Source organism: Mastigoproctus giganteus, chromosome 13 (assembly GCF_048544385.1).
Source record: "Mastigoproctus giganteus isolate SK-2022 chromosome 13, ASM4854438v1, whole genome shotgun sequence".
In the NCBI taxonomy this organism is placed as follows: Eukaryota; Metazoa; Arthropoda; class Arachnida; order Uropygi; family Thelyphonidae; genus Mastigoproctus; species Mastigoproctus giganteus.
The window spans coordinates 31,443,571-31,470,163 of NC_143587.1; the positions used below are offsets into that span (position 1 = coordinate 31,443,571).

A 26,593-nucleotide genomic window follows, 5' to 3' on the forward strand; every position below is an offset into this window, starting at 1 on the left:
TCTCAAGGGCAAGCACCCGTTTTTTCAGTGACTCAAATTGTTCTAGCAATGCATCAAATTTTAACTTAAGTAAGATCAGTGCACTCCTTACAATGGTAACAAAGAAAAGAATTTCCAAGTGAGCTAGGATTATCCACTAGGTCAACCTTGGAACATATGCCACAGGTTCTGCAAAGGATAAAATCATGACTCACTTGGGAATTTGTGTTGGTTATTTCTGTATGAGTCGTGGTACCCTCTGACGTGTTCAAGGTGGATCTTGTTATAACCATTATAAAATTTACTAATTATCAATAAAAGAAACTTTCAAAAAATTATATTTATAATATTAAAAAAATCAAACTATTACAGGAAAACAACTTATGAAAATAAACTTTACAATATACTAAATAACCTTTGAAACCCTGCTCTGCTTCACTAATCCTGCTCTAATCTCCTCTTATCTATACTTCTTTGCTGTAGCTATGAAGAGCTGCAATAGACACGTCTGCTAGCCACGAATGCCAATGTAATAATCCAATGTAAAGTTAACGATGACGTGAAAGAAATACTGCTGCAATTATCAAAATCTTTCAATGGACATGAATTAACAACTGGGATAAACATAATAATGCCTTTGAGGAAGCTATTTTAAATAATGTAATAGTTTTCCTACTAAGTTTTTTGACACACTTTCAATCAATGTCTACTTATATTCATGATAATGCAACATACAGTAAAAGTAATTTCCACTGCATCCAACATCAAATGAAAGTAAGGTTATTGTATTAAAATGAGTTATATTTTTTGTAACATTAAAATATAACTAATTTTAAAGCCCTTAAAAAGAGAATCCAAATGAGCTTTTAACAGTATGTTCTGAGTTATTGCAAATACAAAATCAGCCAACAGAAAAACTGAAATTTTTTTTTAAATGCGCAGCTTCTATCACTTTCAAAATAATGTCAAAAAAATGTTGATGTTAACTTTTGTTTTTTTGTTTTTCTTCCCAGTGCAACAATTCTGTAAGTTTTCATTCAATTCTGAAATTGTGAGGCACTGTACTAGGCAGTGAGTTTACATGACATGACTAACCCACCCACCTCTGGGCTGAATCTGCTATGCTAGTACATTTCATTGGTTAGCAATTGGTTTACAAAAGGAGGGATCAACTCTTTATTGTATATTTCCAACCAAAATTTTAACAACCTGCAAGGAAATAGGGAAAGTTAATGCATAATTATATATATATATGATACTGTACAAGTCTGAAATATCAACACATTTCACACTACTACCTCTCTGATACATTAAATTCTATCATTCAACGGTTTGCATTGGTCAAAGCCCATCTGATAATTGTATTTGTGAATTCTTTTCCATTATGACTGAAGTACTATATATTTAGGCAGTTCAAACATAGTAAATATATTATCCAGGCAACCTTGCAAGGATAGGAAATGTATCTCCTCCATGCCCTTGTTTAAAAATTAGAAAAATGAATGAAGTAAGAAATTTATCACTGCTTCCCTTCTCATTCTGCCCAAATTTCTCTTTTCTGATTTTTAAACAAGGACAATTTTAAACCAGGACAAGGGCATAGGGAGTGACAGTCATTACATTCAGAATACAGTGAATTTGTTACCCAGATAAACTTGCATGGACAGCTGATATATTCCTTCATGCCCTTGTTTAAAAACTGTAGAAGTGAATGAAGCAAGAAATTATCCAATCATCTAATTTCCAATTTTTAAACAAGAGCAGGAAGGGGAATATCACTACATTCAGAATGTAGTGAATATGTCACCCAGACAATCTTGCAGGGGTAAGATATATCCTCCTTTACCTGTTTAAAAATCAGAAAAGAGATGGCTGAACATGCAAAACAAGAAAACTGAGAAATTTTCTGCTTCGTTCATTTTTCTGATTTTTAAACAAGAGCACACGGTGATACATCTGCTATCCCACAAAGCTGCCTAGGTATTCAATCCTACCTGTTTATGTTTCTATGATTTATATGTTTCTACACTAGAATTTGAGAAGAAACCTTTCCTAAAAATATAACTTGACTTATTTTTAAATTCTTTTTTTTTTTACAAACTACCTTCATCATGCCAAAACCAACTTGCAAATGTAAAGATTTACCACATCAGAGTGGCAAAAGTCAGAAAAGTGTTGATATTTTTCGTTTTTACTGATGGAAACTGTTAAATCCTAGGATTTACCAAAAAAAAAAAAAAAAAATGATAAAAGTCCAAATTTCAGGGTTTTACCAATGAAAATTGGTAACTCCTAGGATCTGCCAGATTTTGAACTTTTACAGTAACATACATAATGTTCTACTGGCTCTCAAGAAGGTATGGAAATACAAGATGTAGCTGAGTGGTCAGGAGAAAGAGTGCACTAGCACATGCTCTTTGAGTAGACCAGGATTCAAACCCATAACTGCTAAATACAATTAATGTTTGTATTGTAAACTTTTCTGACCCAAATAATTTTTTGTAAACTTTTGTAAACAGATTTTTGTAGTCAGAAAAGTTTACATTTCTGTAAACTTTTCTGACCCAAATAATTAAAAAAAATATATATAAATAAATAAATAAATTTATTATTATTATTTATTTTTTTTTTAATTATTTTTAACATGTTCACTTATGCCTATATTTGAGTGAGTGCATTCAATGTGCTGTAATTTTTGGATGTTGAGATATAAAAACATTCCAAAAATTCATAAATAATGGTTGAAAAGTAAAAGTCTGGAACTCATAGTTAAAAGGGAGCATTCACTTTTGGGCTGAGCTGTAAATCAGAACAAAAGTCTAAATTCTATTGAAAGTTTATTCCATGTATATAAACCAACCTCAATATAAGTAAAAAAACAAACAACAACAATGTGCTATAAAAAAATGAAGCATTGCAGCTAATACCCAAGAGTTCAATCAGTGTGCTGATAGAAACTAGCAGTTAATTTCACATGCCTTTACTTTTACACCACTCATATATTGACAACTTAATTACAGTACTGTTTTATGCTTATATGCATCAGAAGCAGCGAATGTGTTAGTCCCTAAAAAATTTCTTTTGAATACTTTATAGACAGGCTACTTTTTACATTGTAACCAAATGTCTGGGTTTTTAATAAAATAGAACCCTCTGAACACTATTCAGTTTATATAGAATGTTGTGCATTTGGTTTCTTTTCCCATTCTTACAGCATGCATTAAAATACAATTAATTAAGAACAGCTAACTATTAGAATCAGATAATAATGCTTTAGGAGGATAAATATTTCATAACATACAAGCAAGATTGTATGTTATGATGATTGTATCATTTGATTATTCATTTAAAACAATAAATAAACTTGCATTTTCATCTACTTACAATTCATCCCATGAGGAGATAATTCTAGCAGTTTCATTCCACATTCCTTTAGGAAGCCAATGGAAACTTCAACTGAGTCATTTGTAGGATTTGCAAGTAGTAGAGTTAAAATTTCTAATGCTACCAATTCATGGGCCTGTTACAAAAAAAAAAAAAAAAAAAAAAAAACACAATCCAGGACATAAATAATTTAGCACATACTATAAAAGATTTTACAAAATATTCTTTTATACACAGTTTTTTACGAAAACCAAACAATGATGAAACAAAATTATAATTAAATTAAATTAGAATCTGCTTAGCATGGAGTGATTTATTTTTCCAGCAATCTGTATTAATACAGGGTGATTCAAAAATGGAGGTGAATATTTTGTAAAGACTGTCCCCAAGAAACTATAAACAAAAAAGTCCAGCAGCATTTTTGGATTTAGAGCACTCTTATCAAGTTATTAGGCCTCAAACTTTTGTAATGCTATTTCCATTAGAGACACTTGCATAAACCACTGTCATTTTTCCCAAAGTTAATGAGTTGTCTTTCTAATGTTTCTAAAACAACAACAACAAAAAAAAAAAAAAAATGTAGCAGAGCATATAATGTTCAAGGAAATATTACAACTGAAACACACCATCCCAGATAATGTATATTTGTTCTTATCTACCATAACCTCAGGACATAGGATTCCCAAACATGGTAAAAATTATTATGTTTGTCCTCATTCAAGATGGCACAATTGGAATCAGTTATACTGATGGATGGGTCAGTGGCTGAACACAGCAGCCACTGACCCATCCATCAGTACTCATAAGATCACAACGAGACTGAATCAAAAGCTTCATTTGGCTATATTGTATAGATCAGATTTATATCCATGCCACATATAGGCACTTCACAAATAAGCAGACCTAGCTAGAGTATTGTTTGTTGTTTTGGTTTTTTTTTAGGAGCATTAGCAACTAAGGCCATATTGCTCCGGGATATGCGGTGGTCATTCCCTGACCTTTCCGCATCCTCCATATTTGGTGGTGATGATGGGCTTGAAACCCCGGTCTAATCAAGAAGCGTGTGCTACGCACTGCTGCTCCTTCCCACCTGGCTACGGAGGCACCTGCTAGAGTATTACTGGTAGATCTTTTAGTGTTATCATCTTGACTTTCTTGTTAATGTACTGTGACTAACAAGTCAACATTTACACGTCAATGAGTAATTAGCATCAATCTACATTTTTTATCAAAAGAGAATTCGCACATTGTTGCACAATGTCCATTTCATTTCCAGGTGCAGTTTGCTTTAATGTGTAGGCAAGCACTGTTGAATACCACTTGATAAAAGCACATGAATTATCTAGGCATTTGAACACCCTCCCTACCTACTCATTTTATTTTGTGTGCATGGTATGGCTGAATGAACATTATCAATCCCATTGGACTGGCTGCAGAGAACCCACAGCATATCTACCACATGCATGGCTAGTGTAAAATACAGAGATTAGGAGCCAGAACAACATTTTAAATCATATTTGTGCAGCTTGTGCAGTTATTTGTCAGTTTGTGCTTCAAATCTAAAAATGTCTTTAGGCTTTTTTGGAGATTAAAGACAACTCTGTATTTTGCAAAACAAAATTTGATTCAGCAGTTGGAAAATATAATTTATATAGCTTAAATTGCTTCTTTTGGAGGCAAAAATAAAGTGAATTAAGTTAAATTTTAAACTGTGAATACATCTAGACATATGCCATACAATAAATACTACCGTCTGGGGCAGGATAGGAACACATACCTGCTGTTCTTTACCGCTGAATAAGAATGAAATCTAATAATGATTCTAAATTCAAAATTCCATATTATTTCAGTCATAATGCAAAATGGTTCTTTAATTCCTAAATTTAGTATTACCTAATTGTCTCAGAAAGTTAAAAAAACATGCCCTTTAATTGCTACAGGGATTGCAATAGACTAGATTATTTTGTTTGTATTTCTGAGAAGTACATGCTCATGAAATATTGACTACATTTTTTAAATCAGTGTAAATCAGGGTGATTTCACAATCAGCATAAGGTTTCAGATCCAGTGAAATTCTTAGAGCAACCAACATTAACATGAAATTCTATAACAGAAGTGATGAAGTTGGAGTAAAAAAACAGACCAGGTTAAAATGATAATAGTGCTGGCAGTTTTGAATATTCCTCATTAAAATTTCTTTTAGTATTAACTCTTAAGTATTAAGACGTTTCAGTTACACACATGGCAATCGAAACTTGCTGGCTGTAAAAATATATAGAATCACAAGCTAGTCCTCAACTACTAAATTGTTTCATAGCTCATATAGCTTTTACTAAATTAAAATAATCAAAGTTTTAACTTCTTTATACCATATTGCTAATCGAGAGTCGCTATCTGACAAGAGACCAGTACAATTTGAAACAAGACACCATTGTGGGGTCACGTATTTTAAGCAAATAAGAAAAAAGCCATTTGATTTGGTGAAGTTGTTTGTTTAAAACTAATAAACACTAGGCCTTAAACAAAATTTGTTCAAGGTCATAGCACTTACTCATGGTAGTTGAAATTCTGTTAGTCATAAAATACAGAGTGATCACTGAATTATGACCACCCCTATGAAAACTGAATGCGACCCGTTGACCACGTGAGGTACGAGAGGCGGAGTTAGTTAACCTACGTAGCATTGGTAAGGTGTCAGTGGGTCAGTAGGTAGTAAAATTCTGAGTGTGATGGTTAAGAGGAAGGATTTGTCGGACTTTGATAAAAGGACAGATTGTGGGTGCTTGACAAGCTGGTACCTCGATTTCCCAAACGGCTGAACTGATGGGATGTTCGAGAGCCACCATAGTTAAAGTGTACCAGGCCTGGCGTCAAAATAGTCAAACAACGACCCGACAACAAAACTGCAAAGGTCAGCGAAAGGTTGATGTTGGAGGTGAGTGCCGGGTCCAACGACTCATACAGGTGAACAGGCGCAGCATTGTTGAAGAGTTGACTACCCAATACAACATAGGCCAACCCGGAACAATATCTGGCATGACCATGCATCGCACACTCACACATATGGGCTATACCAGAAGATGACCCCTACGGCATCCTCTGCTAACCAAAGTTCATCGGCGTAAAAGACTCGCCTGGTGCAAAGAGCATGCAAGTTGGACGTTAGAAGGTGTGCTGGTCGGATGAGTCACGTTATTTACTTCACACTGTGGATGGTCGTGTACAGATTTGGCATCAACAACATGAGGCTCTTGATCCATCATGCATAGTTACAAAAATGCAGGCCGGTGGAGGGAGTTGTATGGTGTGAGGCATGTTTCACTGCCAGGAACTTGGACCCCTGGTGCATACAGAACAATGTATCAGTGGTCTCTGCTATCGTCAACTGTTTGCTGACTGTGTCCGCCCCGCTATGTTACACTTTTTCCCGAATGGCGATGGTGTCTTCCAAGTTGACAATGCACTAAGCCATCAGGCACTTGTTGTGCAGGAATGGTTTGAGGAACACAGTTCTGACTTCCAGCATATCGACTGACCTCCGAACTTCCCCGATATCAATCCCATAGAGCACTTGTGGATACACCAATCACCTCCATACCTGCATTGCTGACCGCATTACACACAGCTTGGTTGGCCATACCTCCCAAACGCTTCCGACACCTTGTTGAATCAATGCCAAGTTGGATAGCTACTGTACTGAGAGCAAAAGGAGGACCTATAAAGTATTAGGTAGGTGGTCATAATTCAGTGATCACTCAGTATATATTAATAATACTGAAATTTTTTTTTGTGATCAATGAAATGCTTTTTGTTTTTTCAGCATTGAAATATTAATCATAATGATAGTAGTTTTTACTTTAATTATATAATCTAAGTACTAATTTTCAGTTGTGTATGCCAATTCTCACAATCAGAAGCTTATAACATGGCCACTGGTCAATGTTACTGAACATTATTTTTTTTATCGTTAATGTCATTAATATGACTAAAAAAACTGTCACATTTTGTACAGTAGTACATTTATTGAAAAAAATTAAAAACAGCTTTTTAATAACTATGTTTTTTCCCAACTTTCAATAACTTTCCTAAAACAACAGCTTTCACATAAAATGAGCAGAACACATGCTCACACACAACCTTTTCTAAAAAAATAAAAAGGAAAACTTGGCAAAATTTAGAGTTTTACTTCTGTAATTGGATACCCTTGTTTTATGTCTTCTTCTCCCACCCCCTGCCATAAGAGACCCCAGTGCTTCATGAAGCAATGATAATTACTGCCACAAATGATCTACTGCACTGCAGGAATAGCTAAACCTTTTACTGACCATGGCTCTAGCCACAATTACTAAATTTAATTTGAGTTTATTTTGCTTTAGTTTTCATCTCCATGCTAAAATGGCAGGTGTATGAGGGAAAGAAAATGTCTTCCAATTATAAAAATGGCATAACACTGGTGTTATGCCACATGTTCCAATCTTTTATAAATATATTATATTCATCAACGCACCTTCTGTGTCACCCCTCCATGAACAGTCAGTGCACCAGAGATTGTTTTCATGCAGCCTGCAGCGTGTGTGACTGAAAATCTAAAATGTTGCTCATTATGAATTTTGATAAACCAACACATGAACAAGCTAAGGGCTTCAGAAGCAGGTATTTTCTTTGTTTTCTGTTTTGCTCTACAAAATGTTATGATTATCAGCATCCTGTTCCAAATAAAGATGAAGAAGAAATCTTTATTGTGACTAAAACAATGAGTGAAAACTTCAATACAGCCCTTCACAGATAGAAGTCCAGGAGTCAGCAGAGATTAAAGGAGTACATCTAAGACAAGGTAGGATACAACATGAAGATACTATTCTACACCTTATCAATACAACACTATAAATAAAGGTCCATAAAAATGAAAGGAAGGGTACTTGTAGAAGAAGGGTAAGAAATAAACTGACAAGATTATACAATAGTACAACATACAGGGTGTCTCAAAAATATTGGTACAAACGTTTAGGGGAGGTAGGTAACATCTAAAGGACTGTGAATCGCATAGGAACCCATAACCGGAAACGTCACGGGAAAGTAGTAGCAGAGGCACAAGAAGCAGAAATGATACAAGACAGTAATTAGTGGCAAACATTTATTTGACATAATATTAACAATGGAGTACGAGATGGATGCATTTCATGATGTTACAACAGATGCTCGAAGGTTCCACCATGAGATGTGATGCATGTGTGACACCAACGCAGCATGGATTGGTGGACACAGACGAACACACCTGGAGTTTCTTTGACAGTAGCAGCAGTGCAGACAAGTCTCGCCACGAGATCAATTTCCGTCTCCACAGGCGATTCATACACGATAGATTTGAGGGGCCCCCACAAAGAAATCAAGGCTCGATAAATCAGGTGAGTGTGGGGGCCAGGCAACAGGTTCACCACGGCCAATCCATCGACGCCAAAAAAGCCTGTTCACAAACACACCTTCCATAATGGGCAGGCGCCCCGTCATGTTGAAACCAAATGTTGCATCTCACATTTGCTGGAACATCGTCAGGTAACCCTGGTAGAACTTGTTTAAGGAAGATTCGATATTTAGCGGAGTTCATGCGGGATGGTAACAGGTATGGGCCGACTAAGCAGTCACCGACTGTACCTGCCCACACATTTATTGCGAAGCGATGTTGTCCCGCAAGGGGGCGCACACTGTGTGGGTTGCCGTGAGCCCACACATGAGCATTGTGCTGATTGAATAAACCTTCCCGAGTGAAATAAGCCTCATCCGTGAACAAAACATAGGCTGGAAAATTCAAGTCTTGAACACTTTCTTGGAGAAACCACTGCGCAAAAGCCACATGTGCAGGATGATCTTGGGGGAGCAGTAACTGAACCCTTTGGAGATGAAAGGGGTGTAAGGAATCGTCGTACCAGACACGCTGTACACTGCAATGAGACACTCCTAAGGCAGAGGCAAAGGCACATGCGCTGGTAGTAGGATTATTCTGGACGGCATTCAATACACCTTCTTCCATGGCGGGAGTTTGCATCGAAATGGTCTGCCTGCACTTGTGGCAGGCAGACCACATTCGATGACTCATAATCGCACAAATTTTGATGCACACGTGCAAACAAACGGTGGTCCGGTACATGTCTGTCTGGGAAGCGTTCTCCATAAATTCGTTGAGCGGCTCGTCCATTGCCCTCTGCTAATCCATACACTAGGTGCATGTCTGCCAGCTCACAGTTTGTATATCGATGCATGCTCTTCGTGCAGCGACTACTGCTTGAATGAGTAAACCAGAAATTTTCCCTCTTGCAAACTGATGAATAGCACTGTCTACCGACTTATGGTGACGTTTCCGGTTATGGGTTCCTATACGATTCACATTTCTTTAGATGTTACCTACCTCCCCTAAACGTTTGTACCAATATTTTTGAGACATCCTATCTACAAAAAGAATGATACAATACAAAACAATAATAATACAATGTATTATTACATAAATATTACACATTAATTAAATAGAGATTGTTAGTGCAAATAGTGATAATAATTTGGAGTGAACAGCTAGTACATCAGGAAAGGAATTTTGTAATAAGGAATATTAAAAGTCTTATAATATGATATATTACAATAACAACGCTACTGCATACTGCAAAGCATGCGCAGCCGACACACTTTAGATTAGCATTACCCCAGAACACTGCTATTGGCTATTCCATAAGTGAAACACCTGCTGTCTTAAACAGCATAATCAAACAGCCCAGCAACAGGTGGAGATAGTGAACATTAACAAAATCTAAGTAGCTCGTTTTCATCCAACAGCTAAGTCCTCTCAGTCAAGCAATCTTCTCAGTTCAATTTGAAGGTAAATCTGGAGGAGAGAAGGTCAAGGCTAATATATGCTTTGCCCATATGTCTTATTCTTGACTGAGCCAGAAGGAGCAGCCAATATTGCAGGAAATGATCAGACAGGTAAAGGAGATAAAAGTTGGGACACATCACTGAAGTCTGGGCCAGTTGCGTGCCCCTCCACCAGCACAGGTGGATGCTGAATCTCAATTAGTACTGTAAGCTGTCAAATATGAAAGGAGTTTTCCATTTCTGTAGTCCTCTATTTCTGGGGAATCTTATGCTTATTTATGGCCCATTTTAAGGGCCAATACTCAGCTGAAAATAGAGGCTTAGCCACCATTGAAGCAGCTGATGCCAAAATCTTAGAAGCATTCAGAAGTGGAGAAAACATCGTAGTATTAATATTCCTCATTATGGTGGCTGTGTTATTAATATTTTAGTCACTAGTTGCCTTTAATAAATTGCCAAGCAGCAGGTGCTGCTTGGCAATTTATAAAAGAAAACTAGTGACTAAAATAAGTGTAAAACTAATATGACAAGATCGAATAAAATGTAACAATTATGTCTATATATGTTTATAAATGTACTCATGCACTTTTTTTTTCTAATCTGTTAATTATATATCCCAAAATCATGAAGTTAGTAACTGAATGCAGCCTATTAGTGCCAAAATGCTGCCCGCTGCAGATCTATCTGGGGCAGGCAACCTTTTTTCATTCATTTTTTTGTTCAACCTTTCTGGAAAAAAGTTCTGAAAATGCTGCATCAGAATGCAACCCTTTCAAATTTTTTTTTGGCTTATGGAAGTCAAAATCTTTTAGCAAATCAAAATCTTCCATGGAACCCTAATACATTATAAACAGTAAATGTGAGTGTGTGAAACATATATAGAAGTCAACAAAAAAGTAAAAAGCAATAAGTCAAAAATAATAAAAACCAAATTGAGTTGGTAAAGCTTTAGCAAAAATGAATGCTAATTTAGACATCAATCTGGGTTATCAACTAGTACAAATCCTGATTACAACCTAGCAATCTTTAAAACGAAAGTTAGCCATTTTAACTGCAGAATCCTAAAATAATATTTAAAATAAGCTTCACAGTATATTGATTCATTTTACCTATATTTACTTCAATAGAGATGGGTAGCACTTGTAATAAATCTTAAACATTAATAATTAACGTTTAAACAGCTATATACTATATGTTACCCAATGCAATTAGTAAAAAAAATAATAATAAAATAAATAAATAAATAAAACAACAATGTACAGTGATCCCTCAATTTGTGTGGTTCCTTACTGCAATATTTTGCTATTGCATGGTCAGGTATCTACTGAAATTTTGCTATTGCATGGTCAGGTATCTACTGAAATTTTGGAATGCGTGGTAAGTTTCACTGCTGGGTGTGTTTAACTATACTGTATAGTATGTTTATTTTAAAGGGCCTAAAATGAAGAAAGCTACAACAAAAAAAAAATTTTTAATTTAAAGGAAAGTTTAAAAATCATTAAGGAGTTAGAAAATGGCACAAAGATTGCAGCATTGGGCAAGAAATACAGCATAAATGAATCTAGCATAAGAAGAATTAGACAAAATGCTGAGAAAGTTAAAAATTAAGTTACCTGCTCCAACATCACTGGCTGCAAAGAAGCACTAAAAAAGTGAGACATCCTATAATAAAGAAAACTGAAAAATTACTTGCTTTCTGGATAGAGGATCATAATCAAAATAGAATACCTCTTAGCTCAGCATCAAAGCTCTGCAACATTTTAATCACTTTCAAGAAGAAGAAGCTGGTCCATCCAATGCAGATGTCTTTCAAGCCAGAAAGAGCTGGTTTGAAAATTTTAACTTCACATCTAAAATTAATGAGCGAAGCAGTCAGTAATGATATGGAGTTTGCTTCATTACATCCAAAAACTTTAAAGGATATTATTGTGACGAAGGCTATCTAGCAAGTCAAGTATTTAATGCTGATGAAGTCAGCTTATTTTGGAAGTGTATGCCAAGAGCCAAACATTCATTTCAAAAGAGAGAACCTCCACAGGTTTCAAAGTTTCAAAAGACAAGTTAACACTTCTGTTATGTGGCAATTCACAGAGTGACTTTAGGTGCAAACTGCTTCTAATTTATATATCAGAAAATCTTCATGCTTTTAAAGGAATATCAATAAGCTCCTTACCAGTTCAATGGAAATTGAGCAAAAAAGCCTGGATGCAGCTAAAATCTTCAATGACTGGATTTTAAATTGCTTTTGCATCAAAGCAGAAAAATACTGAATGAAGAGAAACATAGCATTCAAAACCTTGCTTATTTTTGACAATGCTTTGCACATTTACCTGATCTTCACCTAAATGTGAAAGTTACCTTTCTTCTAGCGAATACATCATCATCATGAACTTGGTCCAGCTTAGGTCTTTTAAGACCTGTTCCGTTGTAGCTCTTGGAGGCGGTCTTGATCTTGCCATCGTTGTCTTGGTTGACCAACATCTCTCTTGCCTGTAGGTTTGTAGTTAAAGGCTAATTTTGGGATCTGGTCTGGGTTCATTCTTTCTATGTGGCTGATCCATTTTTCCTAATACCGTTTTATGTCATTTACTATGTTATCTACTTTTAATTTCTCGCAGATATCTAAATTTCTTTGGTGGTCTAGTCTTGTAAAGCTTAATAATGGTCTTAAAAATCTAATTTGTGCTGCTTCTAGTTTGTGTGCATATTTCTTATTTATGACCCAAGTCTCATAGCTGTAGAAGAGGGCTGGTTTTGAAGTGATGTTGTGCAGTCGTAATTTTGTTTCAGTTGTCATTTGTTTTCCGAAGTGGCGTTTAATCGTTCCATTCATTTTATTATATTTTTGTAGTTTAGCGTGAATGTCTTTCCCTTCATTTGAAATTAAATTTCCCAAATAGGTGAAGTCAGACATTTGTTCTATTATTTTATCATCAATAACAATTTTGACTCTTTGTATGTTTTTTCCACATAATCCCATTGATTTTGTTTTTGAGGTGGAGATTTTCATCTCGTACTTTTTACCTATTTTATTAAGTTCATTTGCTGCTATCTATAGTTCATCTTGGGATTTTGCAATTATAACTTGATCATCAGCATATAATATAGTTTGGATTTTATTCCTGTTGTTCAACTGTATTCCGTTGTTAATTGCTTGTTTCCATTCTTTAAAAATTTTATTGATGTAGATATTAAATAAATTTGGTGATAGACCACATCCTTGTTTCACTCATTTATTCTAATGGCCAACTATCATTGGGTCTGATAGTTGGCCATTAGAATATTTTATACAGACTTTTGAGTTTTTATAGAGGCTTTGGGTCGCTTTCCGGAGTTGGGTTGGGATATTTTCTTCACGTAGAATCTGCCAAAGTTTTTCCCGGTTTACATTGTCATATGCTTTTTCATAATCAATAAAGAGCAGAAATGTTGGTAGATTGAATTCTCTTCTTTTCTCCAAAATTTGTTGTAGTGAGAAAATGGCATCTATTGTGCTTCTCCCTTTTCTGAACCCACATTGTTCTTCTTCTAAGAACTGTTCACTGTATTTATTAAGTTTATTCTTTAGTATATTAGAGTATAGCTTTGCAGCAGTTGACAGCAGTTGTTAGGGTTATTTCTGGAGCCTTTTTTGTGTAAATTGATTACTATTCCTGTTTCCTAATCTTTGGGTATCTGTTGCTTATGCCATATGATGTTAAATAATTTTAGTAGTGCGTTTTTTAGTAAGGTGCTCCCATATTTAAATAGTTCTACATTCAAATTGTCTATGCCTGGGCTTTTTCGGTTTTTTGATTTTTGTAATATTAACTCTAGTTCTTCCATTGTTATATTCATAGTTTAGAATAGTGTTGCTTCCATTCTGCTTGGGAGATGGAGTTGGTTTTCATTTGATCATTTGTGTCTAGTTGTAATTTCTTAAAAATTTTAAAACCTCTTCTCTGTGGGGTCGTGATATCACGTTCTAAAGATTTAACAAATTTATCCCAGTCATCTCGTCGGATTCTTCTGGTTAGTTTTCTGACTTCTGCTCTAAACTTTTTATATTTTATGTGTAGATGTAGGTCTTTAGTTTGTAGGAACAGTTTATATGTCTTTTTTTTCTCATTGATTGTTTGTTTAAATTCTTCATTCCAAGTTCTTAGCCAGTTATATCCAAGACTTTCTTCAGCAGCTCCCAGAATTGATTTTTTAATGTTTGACCAGATTTCCTCAACATTATCACTTTCATCTGATTTGAGTTTATCTTTCAATCGACTTTCATACAGGAATTTAGTGCTTTCGTCTTCCAACAAATGTATTTTTAATTTCTTAGTAGTTTTTGTTGGTATTTTCTTCTTTTTATTAAGATAATTTCTTTTTATTTTGGCATTGTTATTTGTTATTTGGTTTTTTTTAGGAGCATTAGCAACTAAGGCCATATTGCTCCTCCGGGGATATGTGGTGGTCATTCCATGACCTTTCCACATCCTCCATATTTGGTGGTGACGGGCTCGAACCCTGGTCTAATCAAGAAGCGTGTGCTACGCACTGCTGCTACTGCTCTTGCCCACCTGGCTATGGAGGCGCCTTATTTTGACATTCTAAATACTCAAAATAAGCTCTAGCAAATACAACTGATGGATCAAGGTATTATAGCCACCTTTAAACTTTATTATCTAAGATCTTTTTCACAATTGGTGGAAGCTACTGATGGAACAAACAGTCCTTCAATTCATGATTATTGGCAGATTATAAAATTCTTGATGCTGTAAAAAATATTAAATTTGGCTGGGATGAACTTAAGAACTCAACAATGAAAGAAGCCTGAAAAAAAGTTTTAGCCAGAAAGCTGCATTGTAGAAGCCACAGTCAAAATGCCAGATGTAGCAGTTGAGATTGTGACAATTGGAAAAAAATGATTAGTGCAGAGGGATTTGAAGACCTGGAACCAGCAGATCCTTGAAGCTCATATTGAACAATTATCAGTGGATGATAATTTATTACAATCTGAAGAAAAAGATAACAAAAATGACAAAACAAGGAATTAAATGCAGAGACAGCAACACACAAAAAGTTACCCTAAAAAGACTAGCTGGGTTTAAAAACTTGCAAATCAGATTAGCCAAGACGCTTTGGATATGGATCCTAATTTGGAGAGAAGTTCAAAATTTTGTAGACTTCTATCATTAGCTTTACCTCCTTATGAAGAATTAGGGATAGATGGTTAAAATGAAATAATCAATTTCCCGGTTAATCCAAAAATACAGTAAGTCCCCGACATATGTTACAGGACTTCTTATGTAAGTCGAGTTTTACGTAACTCAGGAATGACTAATAAAATATTGCTCCTATATCTGTGATATGCCAAAATTACAAAAACTACATAATATCCTCAGAAGAATGAAGAAAAATAGTTATATATTTTTTTATATATTAGTTATATATAGAAAAATAGTTATATATTTTTAATTAGTTCAATTAAAAACTTTATCTGGGGCCAGCGGTGAAGTTGTTGGAGTGGTACATAAGAAAAGAAAACATTAAAGAAAGAAACTGTACAGTAAAAACTGATATGTATTTCATAGCCTTGGTTATTATAGTTGACTTCATTGGTGCTGATCCCTTCACCGCTTCTCGTATTCTGTCTTTCTCCTTTATTATTGTGTTCACTGTTGACACTGACAAATTTAAATTCCACGCAATACTTGTTCATGTTTGACCATTTTCAAACATCCTTATTTTAATCTTCTGATGTGAATCGATCGTTTTCCTTTTTTTGATAGATTTACTAGTACTGCTGTCACTTATTCTCTTAGTTGGCACCATAATAATGGTCAAAATGAAATTTTCTGTAAAGAACTTCACAGGGTTAAGGCAAAAACTCACTATTATCACCCCACGCGACTCACATTTTACTAAAGCACATTTCTCCAAGTCACTGCCATAAAACAATAAAAACAATTTGCACTTTCCGGGCTTTATTGGGCTTTTCTGTTAGTGCATATAATTATAAATGGGTATTAAGCTGGATCTTATTGCATTTGTGATAGCTGGAATTCTAGTAGTAGTAGTAGTAGTGGCATGTGATGCAAGAAAGCAAGTGTATGAGCTTATGCAGCATCAGCCAAAAAAAAAAAAAAAAAAAAATCATACCATTCCCTTCAAATGCCTGTCCAGTTCCTCCTTAAATTTATTCAACCTATCAACTTCCACAATGACAGATGGAAGTTTGTTCCAGCAATTAACCACCCGCTGGCTAAAGGCAAATTTCCGCACATCTATTCTACATCTGTCCTTTCTTAATTTGAATTTATGCCCCCTTAGGTTCGTAATCTGAACAAGTGGAAGGATCCCATCAGAATTCAGCGTGCTGAACCCATTCAAGGCCTTCTGTGGGATTTTACATTATTATGATGAAATGTGTGTCCCCTTCACTGAAATCTTCAGTCATAAAAAAAAACCTTTAAGAATCTTCTCTTCATTCCTATTTTTAAGCTTGTTACTCCATATCTTGCTTGCTTGTGCAATTTGTGCATGCAGTGATAGTCATTATTGATTGCTTATTATTATTATTATTATTATTCTGTTTTAAATTTTACAATTCTAAAAAAGAAAAAAAAATTGAGTGAAAAAAATTAACGTAAGTTCGAAGTTACGTAAGTCGGGGACTTACTACAGTATATCCAAAAATGTTCAGCAACCTACATAAAAAATATGGCGATAGATAAAAAACTTACCATGCACTATTCGCGTGTCCAATATGATGCTTCCCTTTATTTTTTTCGATGTCGATTTTAAATCTAATAGCTTTCCTTTCTTTTTTACAATTTCATGCATGGTTTGGTCACCAACATTATAATGGTTCTTTAGAAATTTAATGGATGCACCATTTTCAAACTTTGGAATAATTTCAAGTTTTTGTTAAAAACGAAGCACAACTCGTTTGCGTTTACTCTCATTTTCGCAATTTCTAAACAAAAAAATTTTTGCTATGCCTGTCATAAATAACAAAACTAAATTTTTCTCTTTGCTGTGCGATGAAACAACAATCAAAGCGATGCACTAAAACAAACTAAACATTTGTTCTCTCTCTCTCTTTTTTTTTTTTTTTTTTTAGCATCAGGTGTGAAGACAGTGAGGATTGCAAGATAATAATTTCCCAATGACGACTTTATAACACCCTGCATGTCGCTTATTTACAACTTGCAAAACAGCTGTTTATACCTATTCTAGTTATTACTTGAATTTTATGATTTCTGGTTGATTTTATTTTATTTTATTTGGAGTCTTGAAATGTCCCAGTTAAACCGATCCCAGTAAATTGAGAGTCTGCTGTATACAGAGAAAAACAGCATGCTAGTAAGCAAACAACTTTAGCTAATTTTTCCAAAAAAAAAAAGCATCGTTTATTGTTGCAAGTTTATCACATCAAGACAGCTGTCAAAGAAGCAATGAATTTAGTTTAAAAATCACCAAGCAAAATTTTTTGGACTTGTTTTTATTTTTTTATAAATGAAAACAATTATAAAATGTTGTTAAATATTTTTTGTGAATAAAGGCAACTTTTTTTTATTTCATTTTTTTGTGTACAAGAATGGAACCCTATTATTTCATATAAATTATGTTTCGCATTGTGCAAATTTGAATTTCACAGTTTTCCTGGAGTGTAACTCCCATGCAAATCAAGGGATGATTGTGTGTATATTTCATTAAAAGAAGTTATTTTAAAAGTTATAATATACTCACAACTTGTTGATTAACAAGATGGGCTATAAAATGACTTGATGACAAGCAAGATGGTTTATCATTTCTCCTAAAGCCTCTTTTAAACTGGACAATTAACCTTTTAAGAATTAACTCCCCTATGTTAGGAAACTGAAAAGAAAAACTAGTATTTTAATCCAATCATCAATTAATTTTTAGACTCAAAACAGAATTTTTAAGAAGGGAAAACACCATTATAAATTTATGAATTGTTTTTTTCTTTATAAGTTCTCTTTGAATCTTTCTTTATAGTAGTTTAAAATACATTTCATGAATAGCAATCAAAACAGGATAAAATATGCAAAGGAACTTTTTGGTTTATTTGGTTATGCCTTTTATTGCAGTTTGATATTTTGTAGTTTAGATTAAAAACTTTTTTTTAACAAAGTTTTTGTTGGGTTTACAGTGCATCAGCATCTTGAGATATACTGTAATGGCATATTAGGTCTGTAAAAGTGTGTTCACAGGCCACCTATACGTTATGATGACTGAAAAACCTAAAACAACTCATAGTGGGGGGGGGGGGAGATTCCTACTTCCTTTTCCTGAGAATGGCTAACTACAGCCTCAATTGAAGAGGACTTTAAGAATTCCCCAATCTCTGATAAAAATTAAATTCAGAACTGTCCAAACAAGTGATAAACCCACTATACCATCATAAAGAACTGCTAGCAAGTATGACTTGATCTCTCTATGCACATAAAACTTTTGATAACAAGGTGCTTCACAAGTATAAAACAGTCTCCAACAAATATCAGTATAAACTGTGTTGCTATTATGATAAAATTATTATGATAAAATATTTAATGAATTGAATTCCTAATCAGATTGTTGTTGTTGTTGTTATTGAGTTTTTAGGAGCATTAGCAACTAAGGCCATATTGCTCCGGGAATATGCTGTGGTCATTCCCTGACCTTTCCACATCCTCCGTATTTGGGCTCGAACCCCGGTCTAATCAAGAAGCGTGTACTACACACTGCTGCTCCTGCCCACCTGGCTACGGAGGCACCATCCTAATCAGATAGAGCTCACTCAGTTATATTTGAGTCTGTTACATAAATCATGACGAAATGCATAGCAGCTAAACGCTTCTATTCTTTCTGTCAACTCAGTCAATCTGGAAGTTAATCTAGAAAAAATAATTTACTTGTTAACACTGGTGTTAACAGGTAAATTATTTTATTATTATTATTATTTATTTTTTTTTTTTTATGTAAACCCCAATCACGAGAGGTATTAGAACCTATAGTACTTAGTACCGTGCTTGGGTTGGAGGTTGAGAAGACGAAAGAAGATATCTGTTGACATTGGACTTGAACTTCTGTAGACTGTAATTTTCAGGAAATACGTATGAGGAAGATTGTTCCAGAAAACGGCAGTTGAATGAATAAACAAGGAAGATGAAAAGTTGGTTCGGTGAGTTTGAAGTTGGACAGTAAATGGATGTTGGCTGGTGGCGGTACGTGTTCGGACAGTTTTGAAAGAGAGAGCGGGAATTATAGAAGCCAATTCAGAAGAACAGTGCCCATGGAAGTATCTGTAGAAGAGGCATGCAGCAGAAACAGTATGTCTATGAGAGAGTGAGTGGAGAGATTCTGTTAGAGATGAATCATTAATTAACCTAACTGTCCTCTTCTGAATGGAATCAAGAAGCCTGAGAGAGGTTTTGGGGGCACCACTCCAGATGTGGAAACAATATTCTATGGCAGGGCGGATTTGGAATTTATACAGAGTGAGCAGCTGTTTGGAAAAAAAGTAACATCGAGAGAGAAAGAGAAAACCAAGTTTTTTAGATGCAGAGGAAGCAATATTTGTAATGTGCTTGTGCCACGAGAGATTAGAAGTCAGGGTAATCCCCAAAAGAGATATATAATTTTTCCTAGAAATCAGAATGTCACTAAAGATAAGCATAGGAGCAGAAGAATCCTTTTTGCGAGATATAAGACAAGGCTGAGTTTTAGAAAGGTTGAAATCAACTAAGTTGTCTTTGCCCCACTGGAGAATTACCTGAAGATCGGCATTTAAGGAATTGGTAGCAGATTTTCGAGAAATTGAAGCTGATTGAGCAGGATAAGGTTTCTCAAAATGGAAAATGGAATGCAATGTGCTATCATCGGCAAAACTATGGATAAGATTTCCAGTCAATGGAAGAAGGTCATTAATATACAAGAGGAAAAGAGTGGGGGAAAGAACTGAACCTTGGGGGACACCGGCATTAGTGGAGAAGTTAGAAGACAGAGAGCCATCTACCATCACCCTCAGTGAGCGATCACAGAGAAAACTGGATAACCAATTACTAAAAACAGTTGGCAAACCATACGATGGAAGCTTGTTTAGAAGACCTTTTGCCAAACACGATCAAAAGCCTTTGAGATGTCAAGAGCAACTGCTTGTGTTTCACTGAACTTTTCCATTGAATTTGTCCATAAATGGGTAACATAAGCCAGAATATTACCAGTGGATCGACACTGACGGAATCCATACTGGCGATCGTTGATCAGACGGATGGTTTCTAGGTAGTTTAAGAGTTGCCGGTTAATTGATTTCTCCATTACTTTAGAAATAGTAGAAGTAATTACAGTGGGATGATAATTGGATGGGAGGGATTTGTCCCCCTTTTTAGGAACTGGCTGGATATGAGCAAATTTCCAAGCAGAAGGAAAAACACCTTTGGAATAAGAAAGTGAAAAAAGGCGGCAAAGAATAGGAGTAAGTTAGGAGCACAGGTTTTGAGAACAAGTGGAGAAATACCACCAGGACCTGGAGCTTTCTTAGCATCAAGATTCGTCAAAATCCTTCTGACATCCTTTTGACGGAAGACCACAGGAGGCATTGAATGGAGCGTGTTGGGAATGGTGGGAGGTGTTTTACCAACATCATTAATACATGAGTTGGAAGAAAAATGGGATGCTAGCAGGTCAGCTTTATCCTTGGCTGAAGTGGCAACAGAACCATCTGGTTTGGACAGAGGTGGGAGCAGAGATGGGCAAAAGTTGCGGCCAATAGCTTTGGCAAGAAACCAGAATGCTCGGCTACCATTAGGACAAGAAGAAAGTTTTCTACTCTTAACCTGTTCAAACTCCAGTTTGGACTGATTAATAACTGCTTTACAACTGTTGCGAGCTTTGGTGTAGGCAGAAAATGAAACTGGAGAATTAGAAACAAGCCAATTACGATATGCAACATTCTTCTCTTGAACAGCCTTAGCACATTTATTGGAAAACCAAGGTTTAGTTAAAGGACGAGATTTTAAAGTGGAGTGTGGGATAAAGGATACCATTCCTGCAAGAATAATTTCACTGACACGATCTGAGCAAACGTTGACATCAGAAGTTTTGAAACAGTAATATGACCAAGGAAAAGAAGAAAAGAAGTCTCGCAGGTCATCCCATTTTGCATTCTTGTAATGCCAAACAACACGAGGTTGAGAATAGCCATGAGATAAAGGTTCCATTGGAGAAGAGACAATCATCAAGTTGTGATTTGAAGTGCCTAAAGAACCTCTCATTTCGACAGTGTACTTAGAAGGGTTGTTTGTGAGAAAAAGATCAAGCGTATTGTCTGTATGATTAGGATTGTCCGGTATTCTTGTAGGTAAATGAACAATCTGTGCACGGTCATTAGTAATTGCAAAAGCCTCAGCATCTCGACCAGCTGGGTCGGTGTGGCTAGAAAACGGAAGCCAGCTGGAGTTGTGAACATTAAAATCATCAAGGAAAATTACCTCACTGTTAGGAAAGTTGGACTGGAGAAAGTCAAGTTGCAAAGAGAGGAAATCAAAGAGCTCCAAGTGATTAGTGGAATTGGGAGAACAGTAGAGACAACAGATGAATTTGACGCAATGAGGTAGAGAGATTTTAAGCCAGAGAAGATCAAAGAGAGGAGATTCCAATTTGCCAAGTCTCTGATAGAGAATATCAGAACGGACATATGCACAAGTACCACCTTTGAGGCGAAAGGAATCATACAGCGAATAATTTGGGCATCTGAGATGAGCAGTAGTTGAATCAACCAATAACTGAGATTCTGTCAGAAAAAAGTACATGGGGTTTGGCAGACCAAGTGGAAATGGACATCGTTGAGATTAGAATTGAGACTACATATATTTGTGAAATGAATTAGGAAGTGCTTGGGAGGTTTAGATCTTTTTGCAGATAAGCTTGCTCTATTAGTTTGACAATTCATGGTGCATTCAATAGTAAGAAAAAGTGGGTGGGACATGCTGTATGAAGTAATGAAATTTTTGGATATGGCGTACATAGGGTAAGAATATACCCAGATCCTTGACATAACGTGGCCTCGACAATGCTCCCCGCATACACACTACTCGGACTCCCTCCAGTCACTATCTGGCAGAGTAGAGGTAACAAGATTATACACTAGCTGATCCGGAAGCCTCCTAGAGAGTTACCAATAGGTTCGGTCTGGTGTACTAACTAGTGGCCGGCCTGCAAACACCGTTTTAGAGCTGTACCATCGAAATTTAAGGAATATTGGATCTCGCCATGATGTTCATCATAACCTCAAAAGTCATCGATCATACTGCATGAGGGAAGAGATAGGTAATGGTTGACCGGAACTTAGCTCTAGAGACTAAACATGGGTTCCACCACTTCAAGCCTCCAATAAGCAAAGTGGTGGTATTGCACCGGTTGATGAGAGTCATCTACCATCTAGTACTGCCTGGTAACATAGAGGGGCAGCGTTCCTTCATGTGGTGTGGGTGCCACACCTCGACCCCTGTTTACGTTGGTTCACACCTGGGTGGTCACTCACCATGTACTTGTGCATGGAGGTTATACCCAGGATTACTAATAGTCCCATAATTGTGAAGGTGCAAGCAGAGGATTTGGCTGTCACAGACCGTCCGGACTTCGCCGAAATTGGGTCCACTTGACTTGAGTGTCACCTGAATATCAGTTCCATCAGTGTTTTAGACTGCCAGGTACCAAGTGCAGCTTGTCTGGCAAATCTGAGAGAATGTCTGTGACAACCTCAAGGACCAATATTATGAGGTGATGTTAAAGTTCATTATTTAAAAAAAAAAAAAAAAGAAGATGAGCTGGGCTGTTAAAATAAGTTCCAAGGAATCTTAAGACCATGAAGAATCATGCTATTTTTTTAAAATTTTGTTAGAACGATAAATTATCATTTAATCCTTGGCATTGTCATTGGGATTCATAATGATTTAATATTATTTTTGTGAAAGATAATGCACTGTTTTACAAAAGAAAATATATGCTTTAAAATAATTAATGAATATTAAAGTAATATTAACTAGTTACACTGTATCCTTTTATTTTTATCAGCATTATTTTAGTACCTATTTTAATACAGAAATTTTAAAAAGTTCTATTTACCTTAGTGTTAATGATAGCAACTAAAGCAGCATAAACATGGGCAAACGTTGGAGAAGCTGCTTGGGCTTGCATAATAGAACGGGCAAGCACACCTCTGTAAAAATATACAAATAAAAAAATTAATTGAAAGCAGTATATGGTATAAATGGCAGAGGTAAATGTAGGAAACATCAAATCTTACCTTCCTCTAACAACATTTTCTTTGAAAAGATCTTTCACAATAAGTGCAATGTTTGAGACATTCACTTTGTTTATTAAGCCATTAATGCCTTTTTTCAAAGATTCCCAAGCAATCCGCTGGTATTCTACACTAAAAAAGAAATAATAAATGCACTTAGGTGATTACAATATAAAAATACAAACATCATGACATAAATTTTTAATATATAAATTCTCCTTAAAAATAAAGTTGTAGGTAGTTGTATACCTTCAACTCCCACTAACAACAAAGCAGCATTTGTTGTTTCAAATGATAATTTTATAATTTGAAAGTAATAATTTTGAAAGATAATTTTCAGTGATGAAAATTATCCAAGGAATTTTCTTGTTAGTTCCATAGTTAGTCCCATAGTTCTGGGACTTTCAAGCTTGCAAGGAAGTTTGTTAGTTTTCATTTAAGAATAAATTGTACAAATATCACCCTTTAAGCTTAAACATTACTAAAAGAGTGTTAGTTTTGAATAAAGGCTGTTTCAAAATACTGACAATACAGATATGAATTTCAGGATCCTATATAAACATGTCTGAGAATTGTCTGACATATTTCATTAGTTACTATGATGCAGTAGCAAAAGAACTAGAAGTAAAAACTAATTTTGACACCATATAATTAGATTTCAGAAAAGCTTTTTTTTAAAATAGTTTTTCATAAAAGACTGTCATACAAATTGTACCAGTATAGTATTAGAGGGAAGTTACTGCTATGAATAAAGGATTGGTTGAGCAGGAAAAAGACAGAGGATGATTATAAATGAGCTGCTCTTCTTCTTCGACTAATGTTATTAGTGGACCCTTGGCGATCAGCCTTTACTGTTTTATAATATTTATTAACAATACTGATGAAGGAATATCATGCTTATTGTCTAAATTTGCAGATGATATAGAGGTTGGCAGAGTGGCTAATAACAAAAATGAAGGCGCTACTACAGCAAAACCCTTTAAAAAATTTTAGGCAGATCGGATGAAAAGTGGTAATTGGCAAACTGAGGTTTCACATTGACAAATGCAATATGAGCAGCAGTAATCCCAGACTAACATACCAATTAGGTGGTAACACACTCAAGGTGAAGGAGAACAAAAGTGACCTAGAGTTAACTGTATAGTCCAACAAAATTTTCTGGACAGTGCAGACAGGCTGTCAGGACAGATCATAAAGTTTTGTCAATGATATAAAGGAATTTTGCCAACAGGTATAAGAATGTGATTATTCCAATATATAAGGCAATGGTCAGGCCACATCTTAAGTACTGCATACAGGTCTGGAAGCCTCATTTTAAGAAAGATGTGAATCTCTTAGAATGGGTGCAGAGAAGAACAACCAAATTAGTGAAGGACACAAAAGGGTACTCCTACCATGAAAGAATTTGTTTGTGCAAATTACAGCACTTGGAAGCTAGGCACTTGCAAGGAGACCTAATTAAAGTTCTTAAGATTTTTAAATAGACTGAGTAAACTTAATGGCAGTAGGGTAATCTTACTCTTTTTTTGGACAACACATAAAAGGGAACATAAATTTAAATTGAAAAAGAATGGCTGCAGAAATGATATGCTAAAATTTGCTTTCAGCCAGGGAGTAACTGAAACAAACTACAATCTGGTGTCGTTGAAATGGGTGGTTAGTTAAATTTAGGGAAGAATTAGACATATTATTAGAGGGCATGGTCAGATGAAGTGAAGAGTGGGGTTTTTTTTTTTGGCTGATGCTGTATAAGCTGCATGCTTCCTTGCATCATTTGCACTACTACTACTAATAAAATAATAATAATTTCCCAGGGTAAAAGCCTTAAGCTATGAAAGCTATAAAAAGACATTGTATGTGCAGGGCATAGCCTCTGTCTGTACAAAACATTGAGCAAACTGCATTTGCTAGTTAGTGCATCAATTTTATATTGTGGAGATACTTAACTATGAGTTTTGATATTGTGCTACTCTAAATAAAAAGCACTGCTCCAATAGAGAAGTATATTGCTTTTTTATTTAAAGTGTATGCCACTACCCTGACCCTGGTTTCAATCCTTTTTTTTTGGATCTCATTGGTGGGCTGACAGGTATAGCAAAGAACTGAACCTAGTGATAAGATATATCCAAAATATATTTTTTTTTTTTTATGAAAACCCCAAACACGAAAGGTATCAAAACCTATAGTACTTACTACTGTGCATGGGTTGAAGGAGAAGTATGGGGGGAGAGAGATGCCGGAAACTCTGCTCTAGAGACTAAACATGTGTTTCACCACTTCAAGCCTCCAATAAGCAAAGTGGTGGTATTTCACCAGTTCAGTAAGTGAAGAATGATGTACAAGCCCAATATGAGATCAATGCACTAAGTAGCAAACTAGTTGATATTTGTAGTATTCAAGGCAAATGATGTAAGCTTATACAGTATCAGCCAAAAATAAATAAATAAAATAAAAAACTTATGCTACCCACCTCATTTGTCCATCCCCTCTAATAAGATGTCTAATTTTTTCTTACAATTATTAAAACTACACACTTCCACAACATCCCAACATCAGTTACTCTCTGGCTGAAAGCAAATTTTCATACTATTTTCCTGTAGCCATCCTTTCTCAATTTAAGTTTATATCTCCTTGTGTGTTGTCCAAGAAACAGTAAGAATATCATTATCATTACGTTTTCTCAATTTGTTTAAAATCTGAAACACTTTAATCATATCTCTTCTGATTAAAGAGCTAAAAACCTCTTTAATCAGAGCTAAAATCTGGCTGGGATGTGTTATAAGGATTTCTTCTCCAGGATTCTGACTGTTTTATTGGATTTGAAAATTCCAGGAATTAGATAAATATCCAGGGAAATACCAGAATTTTAATTTTTCCTATATCCAAAATAGAAAGGCATGCTAATGTTACTCATTATAATACAGAAAATTATACTTATTTCTTGAATAAGATATTTTTGAACAAAGAATAATAATTTTACTCTTGTGGTACAATAGTTAAGCTTTGACATTCTAGCAACGTTGCCCAATTAAAAGAAGTAATTTTATAAGATAGGCAATACTAGTTAAAGAGTATTCACTTCCT

General features: G+C 35.3%; 1 protein-coding gene across 1 annotated transcript in view; it reads right to left on the reverse strand.

Annotated features, from left to right (window-relative positions):
• Positions 1-26,593, reverse strand: part of ncm (pre-mRNA-splicing factor nucampholin) — a 178,289-nt gene that overhangs the window by 94,523 nt on the left and 57,173 nt on the right. The window contains exons 4-7 of the mRNA XM_090387908.1: positions 23,513-23,641; positions 23,332-23,425; positions 17,953-18,081; positions 3,364-3,499 (exon numbers count right to left, since the gene is read on the reverse strand). Of these exons, the coding sequence (XP_090244034.1) occupies positions 3,364-3,499; positions 17,953-18,081; positions 23,332-23,425; positions 23,513-23,641 (488 nt within the window). The remainder of the gene's footprint in view (positions 1-3,363; positions 3,500-17,952; positions 18,082-23,331; positions 23,426-23,512; positions 23,642-26,593) is intronic.